The sequence below is a fragment of the Vitis riparia genome, chromosome 10 (assembly GCF_004353265.1).
Source record: "Vitis riparia cultivar Riparia Gloire de Montpellier isolate 1030 chromosome 10, EGFV_Vit.rip_1.0, whole genome shotgun sequence".
NCBI lineage: Eukaryota > Viridiplantae > Streptophyta > Magnoliopsida > Vitales > Vitaceae > Vitis > Vitis riparia.
The window spans coordinates 11,832,802-11,858,155 of record NC_048440.1 but is presented as its reverse complement, the minus strand read 5'-3'; the positions used below and the strand labels follow the sequence as shown (position 1 = coordinate 11,858,155).

General features: G+C 37.7%; 1 protein-coding gene across 4 annotated transcripts; it reads right to left on the bottom strand.

Moving 5' to 3' along the window:
* Nucleotides 1-366: 366 nt before the first annotated feature.
* LOC117922919 (protein ALTERED PHOSPHATE STARVATION RESPONSE 1) lies at nucleotides 367-19,629 on the bottom strand. Of its 4 annotated transcripts, none has more exons than XM_034841144.1 (7): nucleotides 19,517-19,621; nucleotides 19,221-19,365; nucleotides 17,553-19,066; nucleotides 16,158-16,342; nucleotides 3,357-3,580; nucleotides 2,217-2,547; nucleotides 367-1,168 (listed from the first exon to the last, which is right to left on the bottom strand). In XM_034841144.1, exons 3-7 carry the CDS (start codon nucleotides 18,346-18,348, stop codon nucleotides 746-748), a joined length of 1,959 nt encoding a protein of 652 aa, XP_034697035.1. In that variant the 5' UTR covers nucleotides 18,349-19,066; nucleotides 19,221-19,365; nucleotides 19,517-19,621; the 3' UTR covers nucleotides 367-745. The 4 variants fall into 4 exon arrangements, with proteins under 4 accessions (XP_034697035.1, XP_034697034.1, XP_034697033.1 ...); XM_034841143.1 differs by having other exon boundaries at nucleotides 17,553-19,052; XM_034841142.1 differs by lacking the exon at nucleotides 19,221-19,365 and having other exon boundaries at nucleotides 17,553-19,052; nucleotides 19,517-19,629.
* Nucleotides 19,630-25,354: the final 5,725 nt, after the last annotated feature.

Here is a 25,354-nt window from a genome sequence, read left to right as displayed (position 1 = left end):
CCAGAAGACACAGATGAGACCAGAAGTGCCTGCATCATGCAAGTTTAGTTTCCTTCCCAAGGATACAAAGTAAAATTGCATTCAGAAAACACTTATATAGAGACCCAAAATTGCCTGCAACTCACCTTCCCAGAAGACAAATAGTGAGAGCACCGCGATTGAAGTCCAGAGAACACAAAGGAAAGAGAGAGATTAAATTGCATTTTGGTGCAAAATTATAGTTTAAAGATGGTCTTGGTTACACCAAACTTTCTGAGTTGGTCTCAGCACAGAGAACAAACTGCATTTTGAGATAACTGTGACCATATTCCACGTTAGGACAGTCCACAAAAAGAACCAGTAAAGCTAAAGCTTTTTGAGCATCACTTGCTTAGATTGTGACTTTTGCATTTAGATATGCTGGGACTCATTGAAAATGTAGAAAGTTTCAAATAGTATAGAAAATGGAGCATAAGCAACTACTTCAAAATGGTCATAAAGACAGCTGATTACAAGAATAAAAATAAAATTTATGTATATATTCTCATCTCACTTGATCTAGACCATCCGATTCAAGAAGAGGTAGACCATCAGATCTTCAAGTATTTGCCACAGCATATCAGTCACTCGTATATATAAACAAATTCTCTCTGGACAATCGCTGGTAAATGCAAGTAACTTGGAACTAGAGACCAGAGTCCCCAACCTGTGGTGCCGATACATATTGTGATCTGAACAAATTTAATTCATTGGGTCTGGACAATCCTCATGACAAAACTGCTTGTTTGGCATGGCTGTGGACAGCCTCAAAAGCCTGAGCACAAACACTAGAGAATCCCATTAGTGCCTGGAATACATTGGGAAGACTTGTCTGTAGGTTGTTCACAGTCATGGCCCGGCTAACCTGGACAGAGTTCAGATACTTGGCCTTTGCGTCCTCAACCCGCTTCCTTAATGCCTCAGTTTTTGTCCGCTTGACTGACAAAGGATGTTTAGGGCTCAAAGACAGAAGTGTGTCTCCAACAATGCTTCCTTCAAGCTTATTTTCCAATTCAAGTAGTGAATTTAACTCCTTTTGCAACCTTCTTTCAAGTTTTTCCGATTTTTTCAGCAGGTTGCATTCTTCAGCCTGCTGCAATACTATAGAGTGGATAGCTGATAAAAGATTCTTAATGGCTTCTGAAGCTACCTGTAACCACATTAAATTAAGGACTAAAATTTGTCCATAGAAAAGATGATCAAAGAAAATCTGTTTATATGTGTTGCTATGTAACTAAAATGAGAATTGTTCTAGATCAACAAAGATCTAGCTTAGCTGGTTGTGACCAAGAAACCACTAGTTCTTGTCTGGCAAAGCTGGCCATATAATTCATCTATATCACCCTGGGTTAATGCAGCACATGCTGGATTTCTGGGCCAGAACAATGAGCCTCTTTTAAGGTTAGGCTCTATTCATGCCATAATAGCGATAGCTCCTTAATCAAAATCTGAGCATGTCCACTCAGGACAAACCCATAAACCTTATCCTCATCATTTGTTGAAATCTAAAGTGAATTGATTTTTCAGAAAAACATCAGAAAAAGAAATTGGTTCAAGTAAATGCTATTTGAAACTCGGTAGACTGGTTTCAAATCCTGTGTAAGGCAGGATGGACTGATTCAAATTCCCATGGAATGTCCTAAAACAGCATAACTCAATAATCCAACTCTCCCCAAACTCAATTGTAAACCCTCACACTTATTTTTTGATAGGAACCCTCACACTTATTTTCAGCCCCATTAGACTTTAAGATTACTGCTACACCCAGATCATTAGTGAAGACACTACTGATTCACAGGAGAGTGTATTCATGAGTACACCCTCCTTCAGGGAGAACAGGCCCTGATACCAACCAATCTAAAGCTTTGCTTACCAGAACGTATTAACATCACTTTTGATTTGTCCATCCATTTCTATTCTCCATGCAACCATGGCTTGAACAGTTGATATCCCTAATTCTCAACCAAATACACAAACATGCACTACTTCTATCATATGTGGACTTCATTTTATTCTATTGGAAATCATTAATTTCCAAACCTAAAATATAACATGAAGTTGTGCAATGTGAGAACAAATAAGTGGAGGGGTAAAGCCATAATATGGGTGGGATATTGTTTGACCATTTTTAGATCAATGACTTTTTAGATCATTCAGAACCGAAATAAACTTGAGTTAAAATTATACCATACCAGTACCTTATCAGGAAATCTGTCAAGGGCAAGCTGCCATTCTTCACAGAGAGTATGAACTACAGGTGCACAATGACTCTGTTGACTATCACCCGCAAGGCATTCTGTGAGTTGGATCCACCTGCAGAGGGCCCTTACATACTCCTGTTGAGATTTCATGAGTTTAGAAAAGCTATTGTACCATGAAGTGACCTCGGTTTCAAGCTGAGCTGTTGCCTGGCGATGAAAATCCGTAGTTGAGTCTCTGATCTGATGATTGGTAAGATGATTCACCTGCTGAGAAATATGCTTTTGAACTTGATGGCACTCATACATTGTTCTCCACATGTGCATCAACCTAAAAAGATTCAGTCACATATTTGAGAATCAAGTAAAATACAATCTTATTTACTCTTCTATATGGAGCAGTTGAGCATTTACATATGTCAACAAAGAAAGTAAAGACAGTTAAAAGAAAAAAAAATTGATTTCAGGCAAGGAAATCCAGTGCACGTCTCCAGTGAGAATTTGATCAAGAAGGATTTGTTTAATTTCCCTAACCAGGAAGAATTAAACCATTCCTTTAAGCCCTTTTCCTCCAAGGTCTAGAATGCATTGCTGAGCCTTCCTATTAACATCAATGTATTCACCAAACTCAGTTATGGTTCCAAAAAGCCACTCATTCAAACATGCTAACCAAAAATAAAAGCAGGGAAACAAAGGGTCTTTTAATGACACTGGATAATGAGTATATAATCATATGGGTAACAATGACATGTATCATCATCATCATCATAGAAGCAAGGAGACAAAGGGCTTTTAATGACATTGGATAATTAATATATAATCATAGTGGTAACAATGACGTGCATCATTATCATTATCATATTATAAAAAACAAATAGTTCATTCATTAAAATGAAAAATAATATGGGATGATGATAACCAATCTATTTCTGGATAGATTCATACAAAGGATAAATAAATAAATAATCATTCCATTCGATTTGGAGAAATTGAACTTCAAAAAATATTACTTTGCTTGTGCCCCACACAATAGCTGTAGAAGTTGCTAAAATATCATTCCTTAATCAATTTTAATCTAGTATCAAGTGCTGACACAATAAAAGCCCTTCTGTGTTAGATATCAATGTTCAGAACTCTTACCCAGAAGTTAATGCAACCAGCTGAGGGTACAGTTCATCATCTATGAGCTTCAGTATAGATGAACAAGTTCTGCTTATTGATTGCTGCAGAGCAATCATGTCAGACTGCAAACTCTCAACACAAGATCGAGTTTTCTCAATCTTGGTCCAATCTTGGTCTTCTTCTTCTTGTTTTTGCAGTAGTAAGGACTTTCTCTCATGCAATAATTTCGTAATCTCCTCGTCCTATATAATATTGTAAAACTGATTGTCAAAGAACAAGGACAATTCACAAAAAGAAAGCAACATTTTAAAAATAAAAATAAAAAAAATGAAGCAAAGTCAGATAATATTTTTTCTTTTTTTGATAGGCAAAATCAGATAATAACTTCTTCTAGAGAGAGAATGGTAAGGACGTTGAAGGTCTCTATGGAGAGAAAGACCTTCTTGGTTAGGCTTGAAGGCGAGTCCAGTGGAAAATGGTGCTCGCTTACAGAATACAATAGAGGCTCTGTTTTCGCCTTAGGTTTTGAGAAGGAAGAGGTTGGTTGGTTGATCGAACATTTGACAAAGGTCATCGAGCTGAAGAGTTACATGGGTTTCAACAAACATACAGGGAAAAATCTAGTGTCCATTTAATGGAGGTATGTGAAGAATTTCTGAATTCCTTTATTGATTCTTTAGGTACGCACCATACACATATATATACACAACTGACTGAATAAGAAAAAATCAATCTAACTTGATTCTCTCCTAAAATTAGGAAACTGAATCATCCTAAATGATCTCTCCTTCTTTATTCCTAAAATACTTTCCTAAATTAAAAAACCCTAACTTTGAATGCCAAATTTCAACACTCCCCCTCAAGCTGGAGAATATATATCATATAATCCCAGCTTGCAAGTTAAGTCTTCAAAGTTAGGCCTAGGTAAAGCTTTGGTGAGGATGTCTGCGGTTTGGTGCTTGGTAGGAACATAGTTCAATCTAACCGTCTCACTAGTCACCTTCTCTGTGATGAAGTGTCTGTCAATCTCAACGTGCTTGGTCCTGTCATGATGCACGGGGTTCTTTGCTATGCTTATAGCTGCCTGATTATCACACATCATCAGAATTGGAGATGAACTCGTTTGCCCTAGTTCACTAAGAACCCTTTTTATCCAAATCCCTTCACAGATTCCCTGTGCAAGAGCTCTGTACTCAGCTTCTGCACTACTTCTGGCTACAACTGATTGCTTCTTACTCCTCCAGGTAACAAGATTTCCCCAGACAAAAGAACAATATCCAGAAGTAGACCGCCTGTCAATGATGTTTCCTGCCCAATCCGCATCTGAGTATACTTCAGTGTCACGGTTCTCTGTCTTTCTGAAGAATAGACCTTTCCCTGGTGTCATTTTTAAATATCTAAGAATCCTGTAGACTGCTTCCATGTGTTCCTCAGTGGGGCTGTGCATGAATTGACTTACAGCACTCACTGCAAAGCCAATATCTGGCCGAGTGTGTGAGAGATAAATCAAGCGCCCGACGAGCCGCTGATATCTCCCCCTATCTACCGGTGTACTTTCTTTCTCGATACCAAGTTTCTTCTGACTATCCATAGGAGTATCAATTGGTTTGCATCCAAGCATACCGGTCTCCTTAAGAAGATCGAGTATGTATTTTCTTTGAGAGACTACAATTCCCTTCCTTGATCTAGCCACTTCCATACCAAGGAAATATTTCAAATTTCCAAGGTCTTTAACTTCAAACTCCTCTGACAAATACTTCTTCAAATTCTGTAATTCCTCCATATCATTCCCAGATAGAATAATATCATCAACATAGACTATCAATATGGCCATTTTCCCGGCATGAGACTTCTTGACAAATAGAGTATGATCAGCCTGACCTTGTTTGTAGCCCAGCTTCAGGACTGCTTTTGTGAATCTATCAAACCAGGCTCGGGGAGATTGTTTAAGGCCGTACAAGGATTTTTGGAGTTTGCAAACCTGATTCTTTGCCATACTTCCTTCGAAACCAGGTGGTATTTCCATGTAGACTTCCTCTTCTAGGTCACCATTTAGAAACGCATTTTTTATGTCCAGTTGTTGTAAGCACCAATCTTGATTGACAGCCAATGAGAGAAGAATCCTGATAGTGTTCAGTTTTGCAACAGGAGCAAAAGTCTCCTGATAGTCTATCCCATAGGATTGCGTAAACCCTCTAGCTACCAAACGAGCCTTGAATCTCTCGACTGATCCATCTGCTTTGTATTTTATGGTGAAAATCCACTTGCACCCCACGGGCCTCTTCCCAACCGGCAAATCTGTGATAGTCCACGTCCCATTCTTCTCAAGTGCATCAATCTCATCTTGTACTGCCTTCTTCCATTCTGAAATTTTTAATGCCTCTTGTATTGTGTTGGGAACCTGAGTATCATCAAGAGAAGTAGCAAATGCTCTGTAAGATGGTGATAGCCCTTCATATGTAACACAATTCCCAATTGGGTGATCTGTACATCTCCTAACACCCTTCCTCAATGCAATCGGCAGAGTAGAATCATCAATGCTGGGAATTAACACCTCTCCAGCCCTATCCTCACCTATGTTCTCTTCAGGAAGACTTGAATTGGAGTCAATATATTGGCCACATGTTGACTGTGATCCGTGCTCTAATTCCTGTCTTTTCCTCCTCCTGATGTAAACTTGTAAGTTCTCATTAGCAAGTTGTGGGGCTATAGGTTGAATAGGCATGGGAGACTGGATGGTCACAGGAAATGGCTGGACTGATGACGGTATGGGTGTAGACAACTCAGTGGGCGCGAATTGAAGAGGATTTGGTGACTCTGAGTGAAAAGAAGGTACACCCTCAAGAAGAGACTCCCAAACTTGATGTTCATTCATGCTCTCCCCCTGAACATGAGATTTGGGATAGAAGAAGACATGTTCAAAGAAAGAGACGTCCATGGTGGTGTAAAATCTTTTGTTGGTTGGAGAATAGCATTTGTACCCTTTTTGGGTTGAAGAATACCCTAGGAAAATGCACTTATTCGCTCGAGGAGCAAATTTGCTACGATTTTGAGGATACACATGAACGAATGCCGTGCAACCAAATACTTTGAGTGGTAAATCAGAAGAGGCTGCACGGGTGTGAGGAAATTGTTTTAAGAAAAGTTGACGTGGGGATTGAAAGGTAAGCACTCTGGATGGCATACGGTTAATCAAATAAGTAGCTGTAAGAATAGCTTCCCCCCAGAAATAGTTTGGAACATTAGAGGAAAACATAAGGCACCGGGCAACCTCCAAGAGATGTCTATTCTTGCGTTCAGCCACCCCATTTTGTTGTGGGGTGTCAACGCAAGAACTTATGTGGATAATGCCGTGATTTTGAAGATAAGTACTGAGACTACTAGTAAAGTATTCCTTTGCATTATCTGACTTGAGGACTTGAATTTTGGAATTGAATTGATTTTGAACCATAAGATGGAAGGTTTGAAAAATGTGCCCGACCTCTGACTTTTCTTTCATAAGGAAAACCCATGTTACCCGTGTATGATCATCAACGAATGTCACAAACCATCGAGTGCCAGAAATATTTTTTATCCGGGAGGGACCCCACACATCACTATGTACTAGAGAGAAAACAGTCGAAGGTTTGTATGGGATTTGAGGATAGACTGTTCGAGTATGCTTTGCAAACTGACAAATTTCACAGTGATAAGATGCTGGATTTTTATTGATAAATAATTTGGGAAACAATTTTGCAAGGTAAACAAAGCTAGGATGACCAAGGCGATAGTGTAACATTATAATCTCACTATCTTTATTGACCTTAGAATTTGACACAGAATTGAAAGACTCTAACATACTCTGAGACTGTACGCAACTTGCTTGAGAGACTTGGTTTGAGAATTGGCCACATGAGAGGAGGTAGAGCCCGGAACACAGTTCAGCACTGCCAATCATCTTCCCCGATTTCAAGTCCTGAAAAACACACAAGTTTGGATAAAATTTAGTAACACATTGGAGATCACGGGCCAATTTGCTAATGGACAAAAGATTACAATCCAAGTTTGGAACATGGAGAACAGAGTCAAGATATAAGTCTTTAGTAAGTTTTATAGAACCTGTCCCGGCAATTTTTGACTTTGAACCATCAGCAATATGGACGGATGAATGACCATTACTTGGCTTGTAATTTTGAAGAATGGTAGCATCTCCTGTCATGTGATCAGAAGCACCTGTGTCCACTATCCACGACTTCATTCCTCCTCGATTAGCAGTGAAGGCTACTCCGGTAGTACTGCCACTGCCAACTTGGCTTAATAGTTTCTGTAGCATCTCCATCTGCTCTTTGTTGAATGGACTCGGCTCGGGAACAAAGGTGCTCTCAGAGTTGGCAGCCACGTGTGCTCTGCCATCTCTGTCAGACCGTGGCTTTGGTTTCCAATCAGCCGGTTTGCCATGAAGCTTCCAGCAAGTCTCCTTATAATGGCCTGGTTTCTTACAGTAATCACACCAAGGCCTATCCCGTTTCTGACGATCTCCACCACTACTATTAAATGACCGAGTCGCAAGGGCAGAGGCATCCAATGTTGGGGCAGGTTGCTCTTTGGATCCCATCATCACTTTCTTTCTACTTTCTTCACGCCTAACCTCTGAAAAAGCCTCCCTGAGACTTGGCAGGGGTTTAATGCCCATGATTCGGCCTCTAACATCATCCAATTCCCTGTTTAGTCCTAGGAAAAACTTGAACAGTCTCTTTTGTTCCACAATTTTCCTGTATGTTGCTGCATCATCAGGACATTTCCATGAGTGAGTCTCGAATAAGTCAAGGTGCTGCCAATACCTTGTGAGTGTGTTGTAATACTGAGTAACTGTCTGCTCTCCTTGGCGGAAGTCATGTAGGGCCGATTCAACCTGAAAAAGTTCTGAAATATTTTCAGAACTTGAGTAAGTTTCTTTGGCTGCATCCCATATGTCCTTTGCAGTCCTAAACAACAAGAAATTTTCACCTATGTCATTATTCATGGAATTGATAAGCCATGACATGATCATGCTGTTTTCAATCTTCCACTTCCTGAAACCCGGTTCTGTAGTTTCTGGCATGACTGCTTCTCCAGTGAGGTACTCATCCTTTCCTTTACCGCAAATGAACAGCAACACAGATTGTGACCACTGTAAGTAGTTATGGCCATTTAATTTGTGTCCTATGATGAGAATAGGAGAGGAATCACTACCACCAAGGTTTGGAATTTCAGATCTGCCTCCTAATTCTGGTGACGTGACGCTGGATACTTGTGATGATGCCATTCCGTATTTCGTCATGGACCGGAAAGGTAGAAGAACACTTCCCAAGGCACGTGCAGGGATTGGAGTTGAGGAAAAATAGCCGGAGGACGTCGGAAAAGCTGATCAGAGGGCTCGCGGAGGCAAAAAGACCCCAAAAGAGGCACGTGCAGGGCTTGGATGGCAGAAACAGGTACGTAGGGTGGCTGGTCGGCGTCAGGCGAGCTTGGAGTAGGAAGCGCGTCGCCGGAAAGTGGCTCACGCGCCCTCACGCGCCGGCGCGTGAGATGCAGTCGCCGGCCGGAAAAATGCGCGTGGGCGGCGCGTGGATGGGTTTCTGGCTCCGGTGTTTTTGGAAAAGTTGTAGATCTCCTCCAGACGCTCCTTGCGGTGTGAAAAAAACCGTCGCCGGAAAAGTTCACCGGAAAAGTTCGCCGGAAAAGTTCGCCGGCGGTGAATGTTTTTCTGACGACGATTCGACCGACCGGAAAACGTTTTCTCCCTTGGCTCTGAGAACAGGGACTGATGACCGGAATGAGAGATGGTCGGATTAAGAGATGGCCAGAGAGATTTGGCCGGAATGAATGATGGCCTGAATACGAGGTGGCCAGAAGGGATTAGGGTTTCAGAAAACTGGCTCTGATACCATGAAGAATTTCTGAATTCCTTTATTGATTCTTTAGGTACGCACCATACACATATATATACACAACTGACTGAATAAGAAAAAATCAATCTAACTTGATTCTCTCCTAAAATTAGGAAACTGAATCATCCTAAATGATCTCTCCTTCTTTATTCCTAAAATACTTTCCTAAATTAAAAAACCCTAACTTTGAATGCCAAATTTCAACAGTATGCTTCAACAACCATGGTAGGTTTATAAGGCTTTCGGAGTTCGCCTCCAACAGAAAGTCAACTTTCCTAGTAATACCTGAGGGCGAGAAGGGCAAGGAATGGGAGCAACTAAAAAGCGCGTTGTCTTCAATGCTAGCGGTCCCCTCCTCGAATATAGATGAAAAGGGAAGGCAGTGCAGGGAAGAAAGATTTAATCACAAACATGTGGGTCCTTTGTACCAGTCCTTCGCGAATGTAGTCGGAGAAGAAGGATCGAGGAGAGGAGGCCTTGTTCTAGTTGGGAGGTGGGCGAGAGCTGTGGTGTGCGAATGCCCAGCAAATTTTGATAATTGGGTTGAGGTTGGCTGTGCTCTGGCGAAAAGATTAGGGCAAAAAGGTGTGGTGACTATCGTCCCCTTCTATGGCGGAAAAGGTTTATTTTTTGTAGAAACGATAGAGGAAGCTCTCGCTCTCCAAGAATTAAGGTTTCTCAAGATTAAGGGAAGGTATATAGTCTAGTTGAGAAGGTGGTTGCCAAGGGAAAATTTAGAAGTAGTGGGGAAGTTCAGAGGAGGATGGATAGAATTATGGGGATTGCTCTTTCATTTATGGTTTGAGGAACATCTTAAGAAAATTGTGGAGGAGGGTGAGAATTTTAATGAACGGTCAGTTCTCCCAGCTTTGATCGAGGTTATAGATGGGGGATGGGTGTTCACAATTTCAGTTGCAGTGGTCGAAGTTGAAGACGTTAGGCGAGGTAGAGAAATGGGTGAGTCAACTCAAGAGGATTATGAGCCTCACTCGTGGATAGGTGGCAGAAGACCGGATGAGAAAGCTAGATCAATGGTTGAAAGAAGGTCCTTTGTTGGGGCAACTGGCAGAATGAAGGAGGGTGGAGATAGTCAAAAGGCTAAATCAATTCCCATGGGGACACATGGCAAGAGAAGATTGGAAGTGGGGAACAGCTAGTTCCAACCCTCCTCGTCGTTCATTTTGAATTCAAACAAACAGAGAATAGGGCCTGTTGGGCCAAAGCAGGATGGCAAAGTTCGGGTCAGAGGGGACAAGGCCCACTCAATTGATGAGGAAGGGCATCGGGCCTCTAATTCAAAGCAAGAGAGAAGGGCCCAATCTCCTCTTAATCCCAAACCACTAGTAGAAGCAGACTTGGGCTGGGAAAGGGGTGATAATTTAAAAGGCCCGCTTTCGAAGTTGGGCCAAAAAACGAGAGGAAAGCAGCCCACTTTTGAGAAGGGCTCTTTATGTAGAGAAGGCTCCTCTGCAATGGGAAAGGGGAAGTTAGTCTTAGAGGTCTCTGATGCCCAACCGAGGGGCTCCGTGATGAAGTTCGATTCAAAGAAGTTGTGGACTACTCTTATTCCTTCAAGTTCTGGATGCCGACAAGGGGTTCGAAGTCAAAGCAAGCCTCTAATGCATGAGAAGCCATCGTCAAATTGTGAAGCTCCTCCAAAGGAAGACGCTTTCGAAGCGGGAACACAGATGGAACGAAGATTCAGTGCGAGTCCACTCGCTTTTTATCGATCGTCAAGGTTCCGAAAGAGGTGTTCAAGGGAAGGGGCTTCGTTGATAAGAGGAGACGCGGATTTGCGCAAATCCTCTAACGATGAAGACAGAGCAGGATATAAGGGCCTCGAGGGTTTTGTTCATCGTGGCTCATCAATCACGGTTTTTCCTTCTAATCCAGTAATCAGAGAAAAATGGCTCAACTTTATGGGGACTTATGGAATGATGGTAGCTGAAAACTTGGAGGTATCTTCGTCTTCACATTCTCAGTCATCTTTGTCATTTTTCCCCCTCCCTTTGGCTTGGCACTTCCACCTCTGAGTCCTCCTGTTCCCGTTCTTCCCAGTTCAGTCATCCAATCTCAGTATCCTACGAAATCTCGAGTTATTTCTGAAATTTTTTCCAAAAAAGATGATGATGGTGCTTTATGTCAAGAGTTTGTTGGCAATCCTAACCTAGATGTTGTGGAATCCCAGTTAGCTTATCTGAACCAAATTCCCGAGGGTATTAACCCCTTAAGACCATGCCCGACATGCCTAATGAGGCCCCCAACCTGGTTACAGTTAGCCAAGGTGAAACTAAGTTCTCCCCGTTGGGCAAGTTCCAAATAGAAGGCCTTTCCCCCAACAAAATGGCTAAAGTTAGTGAGGTCTTAAGTGCTTTGGATATTAAGGTGTATTCTAAGAGGAAGAACAGATTCTCCACAAGTATTTGAGACTTGTTGGAATTGGTATGGAGGTTTAGCCATTAGGGTCAGTAAGGTTTATCCATGAAAATCATTAGTCGGAATACTAGGGGTTTGGGATCTAGGAAAAAACGAAGGATGGTTAAAGATTTTTTGCGACTTGAGAATCCGGATGTTGTGATGTTTTAGGAAACAAAAAGGGAGGTGTGTGACAGAAGGTTTGTTGGTAGTGTCTGAACTGTTAGAAATAAGGAGTGGGCTGCTCTTCCGGCGAGCGGGGCTTAAGGCAGGATTTTGATTATTTGGGACTCTAAAAAACTATGCAATGAGGAGGTGGTAATAGGCTCCTTTTCTGTCTCAGTCAAGTTTGTGTTGAATGGATGCGGACCCCTATGGCTGTCCGCAATTTATGGCCCAAACAGTCCCTTACTTAGGAAGGATTTTTGGGTTGAGCTTTTAGACATTTTTGGCCTTTCTTTTCCTTTATGGTGTGTAGGCGGTGATTTTAATGTTATAAGGAGAAGTTCAGAAAAATTGGGAGGCTCTAGTTTAACTTCTAGCATGAGGGACTTTGATGGTTTTATAAGAGATTGTGAATTACTTGACCCCTCTTTACAGAACGCCCCATTCACTTGGTCAAACATGCAAAAGTCACCTGTGTGTAAGAGATTGGATCGGTTTCTTTACTCAAATGAGTGGGAGCATTTCTTCCCTCAAAGCCTTCAAGAAGTTCTTCCTAGATGGACATCGGATCATTGGCCGATAGTTTTGGATACCAATCTGTTCAAGTGGGGCCCAACACCTTTTAGGTTTGAGAATATGTGGCTACAACATCCTAGTTTCAAAGAATGCTTCAGTAGTTGGTGGAGAGGTTTTCAAGGAAATGGTTGGGAAGGTCACAAGTTTATGAGAAAGTTACAATTTGTTAAGGCCAAATTGAAAGATTGGAATAAGGATTCTTTTGGAGAGCTAAAGGAAAGGAAAAAAAAGCATCCTGAATGAAATAGCTAACATTGACACCGTTGAGCAAGAAGGGGTTCTTTCTTCTGAACTTTCAACTCAGAGAGCTTTAAGAAAAAAGGAGCTATTCATTGGAGACAAAAAGCTAGGGTGAAATAGGTTAAAGAAGGGGATTGCAATTCAAAGTTTTTTCACAAAGTGGCTAATGGTAGACGAAATAGGAAATTCATCAAGTTTTAGGAGAACGAAAGAGGTTTAGTGTTGAATAATTTTGAGAGCATCACAGAGGAGATCTTACTTAATTTTGAAAAGCTCTACTCGAGTCCTCCTGGAGAGTCTTGAAGAGTAGAAGGCTTAGATTAGTCCCCTATCTCAGAAGAGAGTGCTTCTAGGTTGGATAACCCTTTTACTGAAGAAGAGTTTTCTAAAGTCATCTTTCAGTTAGATAGGGATAAGGCACTGGGGCCTGATGGATTTACCATTGCAGTGTTTCAAGATTGTTGGAATGTGATCAAGGAGGGCTTAGTGAGGGTGTTTGCAAAGTTTCACAGAAGCGGGATTATCAATCAAAGCACCAATGCCTCCTTCATTGTTCTTTTGCCTAAAAATGCCAAACAAAGAAAATCTCAGACTTTAGACCTATTCGCTTGATCACTTGTCTCTATAAGATAATAGTCAAAGTTCTATCAAGGCGATTAAGAGTGGTACTACATGAAACTATCCATTCTACTCAGGATGCTTTTGTTCAAGGGAGACAAATTTTGGACGCAGTTCTTATAACCAATGAGATAGTGGATGAGAAAAGACGATCATGGGAGGAAGGAGTTGTCTTCAAAATTGACTTTGAAAAGGCTTACGACCATGTGAGTTGGGATTTTTTGGTTCACGTGCTGGAGAAGAAGGGGTTTAGTCCTAAAAAGAGGACCTGGATGAAAGGTTGTTTGTCTAAGGTCTCTTATGCAGTTCTAGTGAATGGAAACGCTAAAAGGCGGGTCAAGGCAACTAGAGGATTAAGACAAGGTGACCCTCTATCCCCTTTTCTGTTTACTATCGTCGCAAATGTGTTAGCAAAGGAAAGAAGTTTGTTGGAGGGTTTCAAGGTAGGTAGGAATAGAACAAGGGTGTCCCATTTGCAATTCGCAAATGATACCATTTTCTTTTCTAACACTTGTGCGGAAGATCTGCAAACTATCAAGAGTTTATTGTTAGTGTTTGGGCAAATTTCTAGGCTTAAGGTCAATCTTGACAAGAGTAATCTTTTTGGCATCAACCTTGATCAGAATCATTTTTCTAGGTTGGCCTTAATGCTTGATTGCAAGGCTTCTGATTGGCTTATACTCTACCTAGGTCTTCCTTTGAGAGGAAATCCAAAGACTTGTGGCTTTTTGGATCCAGTGATTGAGAGAATCTCGCGGAGATTAGATAGGTGGCAAAAGACTTACTTATCTTTTGGAGGTAGGATAACTCTTATCCATTCATGTCTTTCCCACATTCCTAGCTACTTTCTCTCCTTGTTTAAGATTCTCGTTTCAGTGGCTGCAAAAATTGAGAGATTGCAAAGGGATTTCCTATGGTCAGGGGTTGGGGAAGGTAAAAGAGATCATCTTATTAGTTGGGATGGAGTGTGTAAACCGAAGGTAAAAGGGGGATTGGGTTTTGGGAAGATTTCTCTAAGGAATCTCGCTCTTTTAGGGAAATGGTTGTGAAGGTATCTTAGGGAGAGTTCAGCTCTATGGCATCAGGTCATTTTAATCATTTATGGGACACATTCCAATGGTTGGGATACCAACACTATAGTTAGATGGTCACATCGTTGTCCTTGGAAGGCTATTGCACAAGCCTTTCAGGATTTTTCCAAGTATACTCGGTTTATGGTAGGAGATGGGAAAAGAATTCGCTTTTGGGAAGACTTGTGGTGGGGGGACCAACCTTTGGGATTCCAATATCCAAGACTATTTAGAGTAGTCACGGATAAAAATATTTCTATATCTTCAATTCGCGGTTCTGCTCGCTCCTTCTCTTGGAACTTTAATTTTCGCCGTAATCTTTCCGATTCTAAGATAGAAGATTTAGAAAGTCTCATGCGATCACTTGATTGTTTGCATTTATCCCCATCGGTTTCATATGCGAGATCTTGGTCTTTATCTTCTTCAGAGATATTTACAGTCAAGTCTTTTTTTCTAGCCTTGTCCCACCTTTCCAATTCATCTGCAGTTTTCCCTACTAAGTTTGTATGGAATTCTCAAGTCCCTTTTAAAGTCAAGTCCTTTGTCTGGTTAGTAGCACACAAGAAGGTAAATATTAATGACTTGCTACAATTGAAAAGACCCTACAAAGCTCTTAGTCCTAACATTTATAAGTTGTGTATGAAGCATGGAAAATCAGCATATCATCTTTTCCTACATTGTTTCTTGACGATCAGGTTGTGGCACAAATTATTTCAGTTAGCCAAGATGGATTGGATTCCCTCAAGAAGCATCTCCGACATGATGTCCATCAATTACAAAGGTTTTGGATTATCCAAGAGAGGGATAGTTTTATGGCAAACTGCGTCCATTGCTTTAATTTGGGTTGTGTGGCGGGAAAGAAATGCGAGGATATTTGAGGATAAAGCAAGGAATTCAGAGAATCTATGGGATTCCATTCACTTCCTTGCTTCTCTTTGGGCTTTTTGTTCCATGGTTTTTAAGGGCATTCCCCTTAATGTGTTACAACTAGATTGGCTAGCATTGTGTAGCTCCAACGGGATGATCTAGCCTAGAGAGTTTGTTTGTTTTTACATTGTAGCTTCTTGTTTTTATATTCTTGTTGTTTAGTTTTTCTTTGGTGGGAGGATTCTTCATCCTTCTATTGTACTTCTTATTTCTATCAATATATCTCTTTGTCGTTTCCTATCAAAAAAAAAAAAAAATCAGATAATAACTTTTAATACAACCAAGTAAACCATCCAAGGGTAATGCTAAACAATTGCACTAAATCGAGAATTTGCTCAACCACCTTAGGCAGGATATAAATAAACTCATTACTACTATAAGTGAGCCAGAATTAAACTTACAGAGTAATCGACAAGAAATGATTAACGCCCATTTGAATCTTCACACAATTTTCTAATTTCCAAAGAATGCATTACAGTGGTAGGATCGATAAAATTGTTAGCCAGAGTGATACTCTGTCTACAAACTTAAAAAAGATTGTTCTGAGATATCTGTATGCATGGACAGAAGCATTTTTTAGGATGGACAGTGTCCCTCCCTCACAGTTAACAGATGGCTATACAAGATAAGACTCATTTGTTCCTTTCCTGCTCAATTTCTCTCTTCTTTTGTCTTTTCAGTTGTTTTCGTTTGCTGCTTCTTGTGCTTTTTTTAGTATGAACTCTCTCTGTTTGTCATGGATGATTCATCTCTACTTCCCCATATGCCTTCTCCATTTTTCAATAACAATTATTTTATCTTTAGAAAGAAACAGCAGCATTCCAAGATGATCCAGATAAAGTAAAAAGCACATTGCTCATTAGTTTGGCTAATTATTAAGAGTCAAACACCCTTGTTACCTTAACCTCCTTGTAGAGTCTCCGCTCCTCAGCATAAAGTTTGTCAAGTGTAATGCAATGAACTCCAGGCATGCACGGTTCATTAGGACCAGAAGACTCTGCAGCATCTCTTGCAAATTGAAGCGACTTAGAAGACCGACTCCATGATAATGCACTAAAAACCTTGGCAGAATTGCACCTCTTCCCTGTAAACAATACACCTATAACTTATAACAAATTCCTAGACAAACTTGATGAGCAGATTCTTTTTTTTTTTCTTTTGATAGGCAAATCTTGATAACCAAAGCTGTGAAGTAAAAACAAGGCCAACATGTTATGCGAGAAAGCAAATACTTACAAGGCGAATATAGGCAGCAAGGATCAGCTACAACAGGAAAAGGCTTACCAGAGAGGGCATACAAGTCAAACAAGCACACAACACAATGCTTAAATCTAAATTACCAACAAGGACAATCAACTAATATCCTCATAACCAACTGTTCTTGGTCAGCTAAAACATTGTGCAATTAACAAAAGAGACAGAATATTTTCTTATTTGGCCGGTATAACAAACTATCAGATTTATTCTTCATATAGGGGACTGAAGTTGGGGGATTAAGGTGGGATTTTCAGACCCAATTGGCTTTTAGTTAATAATAGTAGATATTCTTGCCCTGTGAGTATGATGGGAATAGATATTCTGGTTGTATGACCATGAAGCAAATAATTAGAAAACCTACTTCTAAAAGCTTATGATTATCAGTCAACATTATTTTCCAGAAAATTAAACAAACAGTAACAATAAAGGAAGTAGATTAGATTTGCTTGCTGTAGACAATTTATAAAGTTAAGTTTGTCACAGTATACACATTTTAAACTGTTGATAAATCAGTAGGATTGGAATGGAGTGCACACTATGGTTGAGGCTCAACTCAACCCCATCTGTGGGAACCAATGGTAAGACCCTACAGTTGGTGAATAACACACAGGACACACTCCATGGTTTAAGTATCATGTTGGTAAAATTGATTCACAAAATCAACCTATCATTGATCAAAGTAGACTAAACTTCAACCTTAAGAATAGACCCTAAAGACCATTATGGTAAAACAATGCAAATATAGTTTGATTAGTAAAGTTCTAACCATCCCAAAACCACCAATCCATAGCTAACTCAATATCACAGAAAAGGGTAGGCCCAAATGAGGATAAGAAAACTATGGGAAACGTATTAAAAACGCTGCTTGCAGCCATAAATCCAAAGCCCAAACTCACAGTGTAACATTTGAAAAGCAGAAGGAACACTCATTCACAGTGTAACATTTGCTCTCTCGAAACAGAACAAGATAAAAACAAATAAAGGCAGCAGAACATCAAAGAAACAACAGATAGTTTTATTTGGAGGAGAGCATTTACTCTTGTTTTCTTTAAAATCCTGCTGTAGAAAAGTGTCTCCTCTGTTGATGTCCATAAGAACAGCTATATCATTTCCACCAGCTGATGCCTTGAGGAAATAATCATCCAACTCCTTCACAATACCTGTCAAGGTCTTCTTGCTCCTCCAGACTACCATGGCCATATCTGCAGTGTCTTTAGTGTGCCAACTCACCATTGACGAATTATCATCGACCAATTCAATAGTGTGTGGCTTCTCAGGAAGCAAATGTAGACCATTATTGACAACAGCTTCCTCTTCCTGGTCTTCTTCCTCAAATTCTGTGTTGGTCTCTGCCCAATTTTCCTCTTCAACTGGCTCCTCTGCAGTTGCATTATTCTTCTCACGAGGTGGCAACGATGTGCTGAAAGGGTCCCAAAATTCCCAATGTGAGCTTGAAATTGGAGGTGGTGGTGGGGTGCAACTATCATCTTCACCAATCTCTATACTTTCTTCTTGGGCAATTTCATCCTTTTGGTTATTGTTGAACTTTCTTAAATCAGGACTAAAGGGAGGTGGTGGAGGAGGGGAAGGAGGCAAAGGGGGAGGCGGTGATGGAGGCAACACTAGGCCAAAAGGGGTATTTTCAAGCTCTAATGACTCCGACTCGGTGAACTGGCGGAGTGTTACCCCAGTGTTCTTCAAGGCTCTTAAATATGCCAATTGGGCATCTGCAAATTCTCCTCTAAACCCCACTAAATGTTTCATAAGCTTCTTCCTCTCCTTGCAAACCTGCACTCTCTCTTCCTTGTCAATCCTGGAGGCAGCACAACCCATTTCTTGTATATATGGGAAGAAGCAGTAAAGACCAGTTTCTCAATGAAGATTAACCCCTAAAATATTACAGGGAGAACAAACCCCTATGCAGGATTTTCATGTAACAATAATACAAATTCGATTGCAACAGTTAACAGGAGCTGCTTTTTGCAAATTGTTAAGGCATATGAACCTTCCTAGTTGTGATCACCTCAAACTATCATCATACCTCAAAACCCTCCACATCTTACGAAATCCATGAACTTGTCTGATGATTCAGAAACCTCAAAGAAGACAAGCAGAACAGTAAACAAGATGCCCGATTTTAATACCTCCAAATCTCAAATTGTCATCATAAAACTCCAATAAAAGATTGTTCCATTGATTTTCCCCAGTCTACTCAACCAAAAAAGATCATCGCACACAAAAAAAAAAGGGAAACCCTTAAATCCTCCACATCCAAAATCTACTGTTCTTAAACTACATGCATTGCTATATCACTTGATTCAAGGACCCAAAGAAAAAAAGAAAAACGAGTAGGAAACAAGAGCGCCCACTTCAAAATCTCCATAACTCACAAACCCAAAAGGCTGCAACCCAAAAATTCCCAATGGGTGAGATTGTTTCCTTGATTTTCCCAAGCATATTCAGCAAAATGTTGTTGATGGCCAAACAACAAACCCCCAAAACTCCAAAATCCTCAGCATGCAGTGTTCCTACAGTTCCTGCATTGCCATGTCTGGCGATTCAGAGTCCACAGAGAAGACAAAAAGCACAATAAACAAGAGTACCGGTTTCAATATCCACATAACTTATAAAAAAACAAATCTGTAATTACTCAAAATCTTTAAAGAAAATCAGAAATACAAATGGGTCAGAGAATATCAGCTTACAGAGAATTTAATCTGAAAAAAGGAACGTGGAAAAAAAAAAAGAGAGACAGGAAAACAGTGGCCCTGACATGGAAGCTGTCAGAGACAGAACACTGCATCAACTGCAAAACCCAACAAAGAAAATGCCAACCCAACTGTTGTTTTTCTGCAAAGAAAGAAAAAAAAAAAAAAGAGAAGTGGCTAGGGTTTGAAACAGTGAAAAAGATTGAAGAGGAAAACAAAACAGAAAAAAAAACAAGAACAGAAGCACAGAAAGTAGAATCTTGAAACGGAAAAAAAATTGAAGAGAAACCCACTTGAGTGTGATTGCTGTTGATGCTCTTCAAAGGGAGAACACCAACACGCAGCAGAGAGAGAGATGATGAGCTCAGAACCCGAGAGAAGCAGCTGAGCATGAGAAGAAGCATCCAAAGTAGCCTGGCGCATTATAGCAAAATAAAACAAAAATTAAAGAATTAAAAAATAAAAAATAAAACCCACTACAATTAATAATTATGGGACAGTCCTGTCACATGCATCTAAAGCATATTTCTTTCTTCCCCTTTTGAATTATTGTTTCAGAAGAGTGTACCCTGTAGTCTGTCCAGTGTCTGCCATGGTGCCATGGCCCATGACATGGCAACTGCGCATGCTAGATGGAGTGTGGTGCATGCGCATGTTAGCAGAAACGGGCATTTATCACCATTCACTACCACCACCAATCACCATCATCGCCCATGACTAGACCCATTTGGGATTTAAACTCCTAAGAATCCAAAGTTCAAATTCCAGGAGGCCTCCCTCCATTTTCATTCTTTTCCAATTTTCTTTCCTTTTTTTTCTTTTTTAAAATTTTTTCAACAAGTTCTTACTTCTCAGTTGATTTCAAATCTCTTTTTCTGACCTCTTACTTTATCTCACAGCTCAATTTATTTTCATTGTACTGTTGCTTTTGTACCATGTCTCTCACCCTATCCAAGGAATCAAAACTAAGCCCCTTTTGTACTTGCTCATCTTGGAATTTTAAAAAGAAAAATTCTTTACTTATAGGGGTTGTTTGGATGATTTATTACATCTAATATTAAAAGAAAAAAAAGCCTAATCAGCTAAAATTTAAAAACAAAAATAAGAAAATTGGTTTGATCATGGTATTTGAAAGTGGAGTTACTTTTGAAGAAAGAAAAGAACCTTTTGGTGATTAAAGATAAAATTATTTATTAATAATATAAAAATCAAGTATATAAATAAATGGATGGATTTTAAGTGCTTAATTGGTGATGGTAGAAAGTTCTTAATGTTGCAAAATTTAATGACAAATTACTTCCATTTTTATGGGTGTGAAAATTTTTAAAATTAATTTATTTTGTAAGGGCTCTATGGAAATTTTATTTATAGAATTTGGAATAAAAAAGTGAAAATAGTTTTTTTTTTCTTTTTCATGTTGAATGGGTTTTGCAGTGGAGAGGAAAGAGAATTGAGTTGTGTTTGATTGGTAAGTTGAAGAGACTTGGTAGGAAATACAGAGGAAGGTGAATGAATCCTTTTCAATAATATCAATGGGATGAATGGGATTATTGGGAAATGGGGAGGAAGATGATTGGTTTGTACCTCTAATAATTGGATTTGGCTGAAAATAATTTATGACATGAGGGTATTTTGATTTGTAAAAAAAATAATAATAATTCATGGATAAATAAGGTGAAACTATACAATAAAATAAATGAAGGATTAATTGATTGAGATAAGAGTGCATTTTACGATTTTAATCCTATCTCTGATCGAACTATTTCTACTTACTCTTTTTTAAATTCAAATTAATAATTTCTTAGAATATATTGTTAAAAGATCCTCAATTCTTAATGAAGTTGATATAACAAATGGTTTGGTAACCAAGTAATAAAAGGAATTTCAAAGCAAAAATAAAGTAAAGGTAGAGATTGTACCTTCTCATTCTCTTGATGATCTCTTTTCCTCTTAGTTTTTCTAGAATTTGCCAAAAAAAAAAAATAACACGATCAAATCCAAAGAGGTCTGAGTAAAGAAAAATAATCTAAATTTCATGATTTAAACATTTAGAATTGGATTATATTAAGTCACTATTCAGGATTCCCACATCAAAAAACAGGGCATCAATTCAAATTTAGTTAAAGATGGAGTCAAAGGAAACACCCAATAAAGGTTTAAGGTTGAAGTAAAACACAGCACAATGTGAATGGAGTGATGATCATGAAGAAAGCAAATTATTCCAAAGCAAAGTTCAATGAGGTTGAAATTTTTTCTCAGCAGAGGAATCTTTTGACTCTCTAATTTCTACTTTCTACCTGAGTACAATTAATTCATAAACTTAGTGAAGAAGAAATCTTGGAGCTACTCCACATATGCATGACTTCCATGGATAGAGTTCAAAGAGTATCGCCTGATACATCATTTTCCTTTTCTATGTCATAACCCCACTTTTCATCCAAAATTTCTACCCTGTTCTTTTCTTCTTTTTTAATCTCTAAGTTATTTTCATTTTCTAAAATCGATTATTAAGTTTTGGTGATCAAAATTATAGTGAAATCGATGAAAAAGCGAAAATCAATAAGGGTTAGGTTAGAATAAAATCATAATTTAAAAGACATCAAGTCCATCGCACTGCTTCTAGTGAAAGTGTTTTTTATTAGAAGTGTTTTCTTTTACAACACTTCTATAAAAAATGTTTTTACTAAAATTTGGAAAAGTGATTATAATAATGTTTTGATAAAATACCACATAAGTACAAAAATGCTTTTAATAATAATAAATTTCTAAAAATGATATTTATTACAAAAAGAAATTGTTATAATAAACTAAATTTTTTTTTACAAAAAGACCATATAAACATTTATATGATTAAAAAAACAAAAAAAAAATATGAAAGAGAAGTGAAAAATAAAGAGGAGAGTGAGAAGGACGCGAATAGTGAAAGAGAAACAAATAATAGCGGGAAAAATGATATTTTAGAAATATATGAAAAAAATTTAAATATTCTTTTAAAGAAACACCTCCCAAGTGCTTCTCTAAAACACACTTCAAATGTTTTTCTAAATTTTTAAAAGTGATATTCAAAATATTATCAAACACTTATTTTTACCTTAAAAATGTTTTTAAGTATTTTTAGGACTAAAAACACTTTAAAAAAATGCAACGAGCTTTTCATATCAAACTCTCTCTAATCATATCAATTAACCTCAATTATTCAACAATAATATCCTCGAGGTGTCACCCACAAAATCCACCAAATGCATAGACAAAATTGAAGCCTACCTAACTCCCAACCTTTTGCTAATTGTCTCAATTTTTTGCAAATCATACCCTTAAAATCATATTTTACGAGAGACCATGATTCCAAAATAGTCGATTTTAGTTCACTATTAATTAAAAATAGATACGACCATACTACATCTTAAATCATTTAGGCATTGTATGCACCTTAACGACCATATTTTTTGTTAGACCAAAGCTTTGTTTCATTTTCATTAAAATTAAGAGAGGCTTGCTTCCATGTGTCACAAAATAAAAATCAAGTTAAATGCTAAGTGAAATAACGATGTAAGTAATTAAGAATAAAATCAAACCTTAATAAGGTATTTGTGTCAAACACTATCAAACTATCCTAATTGTTAAAAGATGACATTGTAACATATTTTTTCAGGTACTTGAACATATATATATATATATATATATTAAAAATTATAATACTTATTTATTTATAAATTATATTTATTTTAATATAATTTAAATTTTTTAAAAAATTATAATACTTTAAAATATTTTTTAAAATTAAGTAGGACAAAATGAGTATTTCTCATTCTCTCCCATCAAGTCTATTTTTATCTTTTGAGTTTAGAATGAGAATATGTTTAAATAATCTAAAATGAAATTGGAATGAGGTGAATTACCCCGAACCCGCATGGATGCATCACGCATTGAGCTTTCCCTACCATCTAAAACTATCATCAATTTGCCTTGCACCAAACTTTGTTGGCTTCCCAACCTTTGTTAGCTTCTATATACCACAGACGTAAAGATATCATGGCCGCGGGGGGTGGGCCGCGCGGGGCGGCGCGCAAAGTGCTCCCTGAAAATTTTAAAATATGTCTTGTGGATAAAAAGTTATCAATCACCATTAAGCCAAATCGATGACTTCCCTCTATATAATTCTGACAAAGCATACACCCAAAACAAGTCAGATAAAGCCAGTGACCGCAAAGTAATGACAAAACATGCTTTAGATAAAGGCAATCACTTCAAAATAAGGACATTCAATTTTTTATTGGAGTTTGGGTTCCAAGTTTTCCTTTTGTCCATAAAATTATAAATTATTTATTTTTGTGGATAAATTATTTTAAAAAAACTTATTTGAAATGATCTTTTAATACAAATTTTAAAATGGTATTTTGAAGCTGAATTTTAGTATGGGAGAGGTTTTTATCAAATTTTAATTTCGATTATAAAAAGTGTACAATAAAATCTGGATTGATGGATAATGGTACAAATAATAGAATCAAGGTATAAAATAATGAAAAAATACAAAATAATGAGACTAGACTCGATCCGAAACGATAAAACTTAAATGTATTCGGGTTGCACTTTTTCATAAGTAGATGAATCCCTAATAAAACAAAAATAAAATTAGAATGGTAGGTGAAATAAACATATCGGACCAAAGTCACGGTAGCTTTATAGGATTGGATATGGGGTTTGGCTAGCCCAAATCCTGGCCAAACCCAAAAATCAAGTTTCTAGGTTAGGAGATGCCTTGTTAGAGTTCTAAGTTCTAACCCTAGGTAATATTAATAATACTTAACCTATTTTATAAGAATATTCATAGATAAAAAAAATAAATAAATAAGAAGATTAAAGGGAAAAGATGAGAGCTTTTAAACTTTACTTCCAATCTATTGCTAATTTCATTCACATCTTTTGAGGTTTGTGTAAATACATTAAATCACTATTAGTTTTAAATTTTATCAATTAACATCTAAATATAATGTATTTCATATATAAAATTTATTTTTTAAAAAATAAATATAATTTTTTAGAGAATTACTAAATTTACCTGTTTAAATGTTTAAAAAATAAATTTATAGGAATGCTAACTAATAAAATTTAAAACCAATAACAACTAAGTATATTTATATTAAACTTTAAAAGATCCGATCATATTATATCCCTCGGATACTTCTTATATCCTAAAGTTCTTAGGTTTTGAATTGTCAAGGATCATACACCTAAACAATATGCAATAGATAACAACAATAGCAATCAAAGCCCACAAAAGAACAAAACAAACAAAACACAAAGTGGCTTTCTAGATTAAGCAATAGTGAACTTACCCATTATTTTATAATCACTATTATTTTATCACTAATCATATCATAGGTAAGATTAGGTTTATATTATGACAGCTTTCTAATCAAGCAATCTATGGTTCATTGACCAAAGTGTGTCTTTATTTATTTATTAATATTATTAATTTTATTTTAAAAACCCTCTTGGCTTATCCTCAATGTAGAAAATTCAATCATTCAAATGGTGGGTGAGTTTGAATAAGGTATTTTCATTAGTAGCTTTGGACTTAGGCACATGGCTACTAAGCATGCTAGGTGCATATAAATTTACATGTACTCCCTTTTGTTATTCCTCCTCACAAACTAATGTTGAATTTTTCTCCAACTTCTTCAATTAATAAATAGCAATTTTCCACACCCCTATGTACCTAAATTGTTAGTGGTAAAGTGAGGAGAAAGGGGATGATAGGAGTTAAGTGAGACATTGAAAAATAATAAAGGATTGTCTTTTATTAATTTAAAGGTAAACTAAAATTTTGACAATACATTTAAGGCACTTCTAAATTTTAGTGCCTTAGATTTTAGAAGTAAAAAATGTTTGAGTAATTTTTATTTTTATACTTTTTTTTTTTCGATTTTTCTATGAAATTTTAGAAATAGGAAGTAAATATATAATTAGATATGAATTTTAAAATTGTTTCTAAATTCTTAACTGTTAAAACAAAAATTAGAAAATAAGGATGCAATAAAAACAAAGTATAGGCAAATATGTCAATGATAAATGGTATAAGGTATTATTATATTTATCTTTAATATTTTAGAAAATTATATTTATGTTAT

Bases quoted from the DNA above. Each gene is read 5' to 3' on its own strand.
- LOC117922919 (XM_034841142.1), bottom strand. From the start codon at position 18,348: ATGGGTTGTGCTGCCTCCAGGATTGACAAGGAAGAGAGAGTGCAGGTT. The intron at 16,343-17,552 runs GTAAATGCTCTC...TATTGTTTACAG, and splicing joins GGATTTTAAAGAAAACAAGA to GGAAGAGGTGCAATTCTGCC. The intron at 2,548-3,356 runs GTAAGAGTTCTG...GAATCTTTTTAG, and splicing joins CTGGTTGCATTAACTTCTGG to GTTGATGCACATGTGGAGAA.